We start from the raw sequence: 6,730 nt of genomic DNA, 5'->3' as shown, positions 1-6,730 counted from the left end.
AGAATTACAAAATCCTGATTGAAATGAAACATGATGCACAAGCCATTCTAGAACAATCTGCATGGCAAAAAATGGGCATGATCAAAAGACTGTATGAAATTGAAAAGAGCAGTGACATGCTCAAGGATTTTGACGATCTATTTGAAGGATTAGGCTGTTTACCAGGAGAACATCCCATACAAACTGATTCAAATATCAGACGAGTTGTGCATGCGCCAAGAAGGATACCTGAAGCTCTGCGAGAGAAAGTGGCTGAAGAACTACAAAGAATGGAGCAGATGGGGGTCATCGCAGAGCAAACTGTGCCAACTGAATGGGTCAACAGCATGGTAACCTTAGTTACATCGAAGAAAATGTGCATTTGTATGGAAATTTTTGTGAGATTAAAGCTTAAAACAAAAACACCTGGATATGAAAAATAAATTAGAGAACAGAATAGTAATAATAATAAATGGGCTGGAATGACAGGCCAGATTATAATGCAAAAATAATCAAACATAAGTGTAAACTCATGCTGAAGCAGATTTAAGCAACATCTAAGTGAAGGCAACAATCTGAGATGAGACACGAGTTAGGGTTCACAAGAATGAGACTAGACAAGATTTTTACACTATTTAAAGAAACCTTCACTGATGAAAAACATGCCTGGAAAAATAGTCTGCAGGTGCATTGTGAATGTTTTATCTAATCTGGCAATAAATGCCATATCTGCTTTCTGAGAATGAATTATAGGTTTGACCTCCTATCTGAATTATTTTCAACAAATTGATAATTGAAATAAAAAACAAACAAACTAAAAGAGGAGTTATATACATTGTTATTTATCTGTTGCAAAAAACCCCACACATTGACATTAAGGGCCCTATCATACACCCGACGCAAGGCGCAGCACAAGTGTGTTTGCTAGTTTCAGTCCGTTCGCATTTTCCTGCCCAGCGTCACATCGTTTAATTAGCAAATGCATTTGTCCTCATTTGTGCGCTCATGGGTGGCTGGTCTAAAAAAAGAGGTGTGTTCAGGAGCTGAAAATAGACTGCGCCATAGACCAACTCAAACCTGGTCTAAAGTCTGGAGCAATGTTTTTACTTTGTTATTTAAAGAGCATATATATATATATATGAAAAGTGAAAGTCGTGACATTGTGCCAAGTATGATAACCATACTCAGAATTGACGGTTCCCATGTGATAAAATCACATTTGTTGAGCTACTATAGAGTAAACTGTTGATTTGTTAAGGTGTAAAGACACTAGCCAGTAACATTACAGTATATTTGTTAAAAAAAAGAATGATAATTAAAACATGTTTTATGATGTATAGGGAACAGCAGAGCTCCACAAAGCACATGTACGTCTCCAAAGTGGATTTACATAAACCATATACACCTTGTAGCTCAACAAATGTGATTTTAACGGGAACTGTGTTTTGGTTTATAATACTCACCTTTGTAAGCACCCTCGTCGCTGTTCTCCTTCACATTCAATAATGACGTATCCCATGATAATCTGGGCTGAAGCAGTAGGACAAACGTAGGACAAACGGGGATTTCTTGACTACTGTTTTATGAATACTGAGGTTTTTGAACGTACTTCTTTCTTCACATACAGTTTTTCCCTACTATGTAGAAGGTCAGTCAGTGCATATTAAAACACAATTTAAATATACGTACGTCTGAATCTCATGAGAATTAGTGCAATTCTTGCCTACTCTTTTATAAACACAAAAGATTCAAACATACTCATTCGCTCGCCTACTGCTTTCTCCATACTATATAGTAGGGAAGTCTGCCAGACGCAGGCAGAGTGTGCAGTGTTGAGGAGACTCCAGAACAGGTCTGGGAGCGGCTGGTCTATATAAACCCACAGAGATGAGTGTGTGTAGATCTGTGCTTGAGCTGCATCCGGTGCTTCATTCCTGCTCCTAGAGAGTCACTTTCTGACTCTAATTCAACGCACCTCCATCAGCTAATCAATGTCTTTGAGTTAACTTGAACAACACAGCCAGCTGTGTGGATGAGGAGCCCTGCTTCACATAAAATAAACACGTTAGAAACACTGAACCTGTGAAACTAACAGTGAACTTGTAAATGGTTTGCAGCAACTTTTGGAAACATTTATATGAAAGGAAACAGTTGAGGAACTCAGTTAAAGAAAGAAGAGGAAGTGCTGTGTGAATGTGTGAGAATTCACTGCATCTGTCTAAACAGTGTTCAGAGATGATCTCAGATCAGTGTGGTCAAACTATCTGAGTTCCCACAAAGAGATGAAAGATGACCATTATGGTGTTGAGAGGAGAGAAAAACAGTTTATACAGCGCTTTCTTCACACACTTGTCTGTTCAGTGGTGCTGCTTCAAAATACATGCAGCTTTATATATTTACTAAAATTACAAAAGTTATATGTATTTTCAAATGAAATGAAAGTACAGGGTGAAGTTTTAATTCCTGTCACATTCACACTCTCAAGTGTGGATATCGAGACGAGCCGAAAGATCAGTCAACATGTGAAACAAACAGTTCTGCCGTCATGGCATCACATTTATATGATGTGTTAATAACATTAACAGTTTGGTAAATTAACAACAAATCCATCATCTTTTACTGAGAGTCTTAGGAAGAGTTTGAAAAAGTAGATTTTCAAAACGCCAGACAGCAGGTTTGATCGACTGTGGCATTATGGGTATTATTTCTCTCAGTATGAAAACAATCATAGGAAGTGATTGATAGTGGAAACCTTTTCAGTACCAAACCAGTTTGATCAGTTTTCTATAACTGAATGATTTTCTGTCCAGAACTGAACTGCTGAAAGAAAGAAGTGAAACTACGAGTAATGTGAAGAATGGCCTGTAGATCGTGTTCAGAGTAAATGTGTGTTGAGAGGTTCACAGTAATCTGTTCTCATACTGAAGAACATGTTTCACCACCGCTGTGGCGTCTGGTTAGTGGTTATGTGTAGGTCTTAAGAAACAGTAGAGGAACAGGTTTCAACACAACACTGCATCAGTCAGCGCTCGGGTCTTGAGGGAGAGTTTGACCTGTTGAGGTGAACACAGAAACACTGCAGGTTAAATCAGCTCGAGATGATCTCATTTCTCCATTACGACTGACATCATGTTACTAAATAACAACTCTAGAGTCATTTCAACACTCAGTCGGTCAGATCAGAGGAAGTTAAAACCACAGGAGGAGCTGAGAGTATTTAAAGAAAGAGTTGAGAGCAAATAATGAAGAGAAAGAGAAAATGTCTGAGTGTCATCGGTGTCTGCTGGGACTGATCGCTCTCTCTTCACTTCTCACAGGTAAAGACATCTGTGTTTTCTCTTCAAGACATTCAGTGTAATCAGTCTGAGAAAGAGTTTATTCTTGTGTTTCATACAGAACACACTGATTATTCCTGAACGCACTCAAACTAGACAGATTCACTCTCAAACATCTCTGAATTCTTCTCTGATGAAGAGTGTGTTTGTGATTTGAACAGCTCTCTGATGAAGAACAAGAGTTTATTCTGGAGAGTGTGTTTGTAATAACTGCTGAAAAAGACTGATCTGAACCTTCTGCTTTCTGTGATGGTGTGATTTATGTTTCATTTATTAATAGATATCATAATGATCACTCAGATGTTCTTGTGTTTCAGGTGTCAGTGGAGAGGATGATGTTCATGTGTTCATCAGTTCTGGTGAAGATGTCCGTCTGCCCTGTAATAATGCTCTTCATAATGCTCTTCAGGACTGCACATCAACTACATGGCTTTATAACGGATTCAATCATTCAGCAGCAGTTGAACTGATTGGTTTAGGGATAAAGAGGAAAGACACAGAGAGACATGAGAGACTGAGTCTGGAGTCTGACTGCTCTCTGAACATCAGGAACATCTCAACAGAAGATTATGGATCTTACACCTGCCAACAATGGACTGGTGTGAACAGAGAAAAACACCAAGGACCTAATGCTCGTGTTTATCTGCATGTTCTTCATGGTAATTAAACGATTATGTGATTGATTTAAAAATGACAATTTCTTGATTTACTGTCTCCTGATGGTTGAAGAGTGTGTGATGTGTGTGTTATTGTGTGTTTCAGTCTCATCCTCACAGACTCAGATCAGTTCAGATCTCTCTGTGTCTCTCTCCTGTCAGCTGTATTCATATCCTCGACTCTCTTGTGATGATTCGGGTCGTTCTGAGAGGATTCATCTGTTCTGGGTGAATCAGGCTGGTGTTAAACTGAATATATCAGACTCCAGATATCAGATATCATCCTCATCAGATCCCTGTATCATCTCTCTGAATATAACACTCCTGAATGAAGATCCCAACAGAGAGTGGAGATGTGAAGTTACTCACAGAGATCAAGTCAAGACCTCAGTCACACACACTGTCAAGAGTTCAGGTGAGAAAACAAGCTCCTCATTCAGTTTCAGATCCTCATAATGTGAGTAATATTAAGGACTGTAAGTATTATTGAAGCAGAACAAACTAATGTCCAAATATTACAGTCAAGAAGTTCTGTGTGAATTATTTAAATTTTTTTATGTAATGTTATGATCTAAGTTAAAATAAGATTGTCATATTTTATGTCAGGACTTTTCACACTTTCTAGTAAACCATGTTTTCAAGGATCCTCATAATTAACACAGTGTTCAAAGCTAAAGTGAATGTGGCTGTGTGTGTTGAACATAATATACTTGTTTTATTGGTGTAAACGGTCCACATTTGCATTATTCCGTATTTTACTGAACAAAAACAGATTACAGCAAATTACAGTGGAATACACTGCAAACAACATTTATTTAACATGTCGAACCTATAAAAACATATTTAAAGTGAAACTGAAGCTTCTTATTTCCCTCTAATTCAGAATGCATCATTTCCATGAATTAATCATTAGCTGCAGAGGAACATTTGGTTTCTGAACTTTTATTAAAGAAGGTTTTGTTCTTTAACAGCATGAATTCACATACAAGAATATGTTTGGAAATATGCCTCGAATGCTCACGCGGACTGTCACAGATATTGAACATAATTAACACAGTGTTCAAAGCTAAAGTGAATGTGGCTGTGTGTGTTGAACTGCAAACAACAACATTTATTTGAAATGCCGAACCTATACAAAATGCTAGAAATGATTGTTATATGCTTGAAAGCTTGAAGTGCATCATTTGAAGTGTCTGCTCTTTGCTTTTTTTGAGGTTAGTGCATGTTTTTGAATAAATGTTAGCATGTTTCAGATGATAAAAACATGACTTATATTTCAGAAAACACAGTATAGAAGATGATTTCTCAGAGATGCCCTGTTCTGCAGTATGATGAATCTGAACTAACATTCATTCTCTACAGATCAAGCTCAAACGACGACACCAGTCCCAAACTCTCAGGATCCCTCAACTACAAACACACCAGAAACTTCTACAGGTACATGATGCTGCTGCTCTTCAGCCATTGAGGATGTTACTGGTGATCATTCAGGCCGAGTTAACGATATACTGTTTGTGAATTTGCACATTATAATGTAACTCCTTAAAGTGATTTGATGGTCTGTCTAAATACTCAATTCTGATTGGGTTAAAAAATTGTTTAATTCACAGCTGGCCGTGCATTATCCCTCACACACACACACATATACATATAAATATATATATATATATATACATATATATATATATATATATATATATATACATATATATATATATATATATATATATATATATATAAGTGGCAGAAGCAGTAAAGGGACAAAAGTTCGCCACCCTGGGTCTTCATTCATTCATTCAAACCTTTATTTAACCAGGATAAAAAACTCCGGTAACACTTTATTTTACGGTGTCCATAATACAGAGTAATTACCTAATTAAGTACTTAGTAGTAGATGGTGTAATAACATGCAACAAAATGTACTTAATATGTAACTAAGTTATGGAACAGCATGTACTTACAGATTGTAATTATGCACATGTAATAGGCTGCAACTGTTACACTTATGTAACAGGGCGAGTCCATTACACAGCTACCTACTGATGTAACAAAAGATCTTGTTACAGATGTGTTACATATGTAATTATATAAAAAAGCACTTAGTACTACACAATGTAACAACAAGTACCTACATATGTTACTAAGGTGTGGAAAAGCCTCTGGTTACATAGGGTAATTTTGTATGTTCTGTAGGCTGCTACACGTATGAAAGGGCAAAGTTGATTTCACAGCTGTTGGTGTAACAGGGTGATCCAGATCTTTTAAAATATTTATTCTCACAAAACACTGCTACATCAGAAGAGCAGAATTCTTGCCACAAATCATTGCTGCTAACATAGGATCTGCATGAGCACAGACCATCCCAACAGAAGGTGAAATGGTAAAACAATAGCTTCTCTTCCTCTTCTTTCCATATCAATTGATATGAGCTGCATAGATGGGAGTAAGTCAGATGTGAATGAATCAATGGCTTACAACCCATTAAGTTCTGTAGTAGGCCTACGTGTTGTACTTTAGTTTGTACCTTGCCATCTTATTTTGAATAAACTTGTCACAATTTAAATACATGTGCTAGCTTCCTAATAACATTTAAATTACAGAATATTACATGGGACAAGCATAAAATAAAGTGTATCAAGAGTGTACTTAAGTGTACTTCATAATGTATCTACATACCTTATACATCTGTAACGTAGTTTGAATCGACTACTAGTTCACAGTTTTAATACATGCACTAGCTTTCTAATTACATTTAAATTA

The 6,730-nt window shown here is 36.8% G+C and overlaps 1 protein-coding gene across 2 annotated transcripts; it reads left to right on the top strand.

Annotated features, from left to right (window-relative positions):
- Window positions 1-3,163: 3,163 nt before the first annotated feature.
- On the top strand, window positions 3,164-5,450 carry LOC132111031 (uncharacterized). 2 transcript variants are annotated; one of them, XM_059518207.1, is made up of 5 exons: window positions 3,164-3,296; window positions 3,632-3,694; window positions 3,794-3,973; window positions 4,077-4,385; window positions 5,333-5,450. In XM_059518207.1, exons 1-5 carry the CDS (start codon window positions 3,239-3,241, stop codon window positions 5,413-5,415), a joined length of 693 nt encoding a protein of 230 aa, XP_059374190.1. In that variant the 5' UTR covers window positions 3,164-3,238; the 3' UTR covers window positions 5,416-5,450. The 2 variants fall into 2 exon arrangements, with proteins under 2 accessions (XP_059374190.1, XP_059374189.1); XM_059518206.1 differs by having other exon boundaries at window positions 3,632-3,973.
- The last annotated feature ends 1,280 nt before the right edge of the window (window positions 5,451-6,730 follow it).

Source organism: Carassius carassius, chromosome 30 (genome assembly GCF_963082965.1).
Source record: "Carassius carassius chromosome 30, fCarCar2.1, whole genome shotgun sequence".
Taxonomy (NCBI): domain Eukaryota; kingdom Metazoa; phylum Chordata; class Actinopteri; order Cypriniformes; family Cyprinidae; genus Carassius; species Carassius carassius.
Note: the sequence above shows the minus strand (reverse complement) of the source record. Positions and strands in the feature narration are given on the sequence as shown.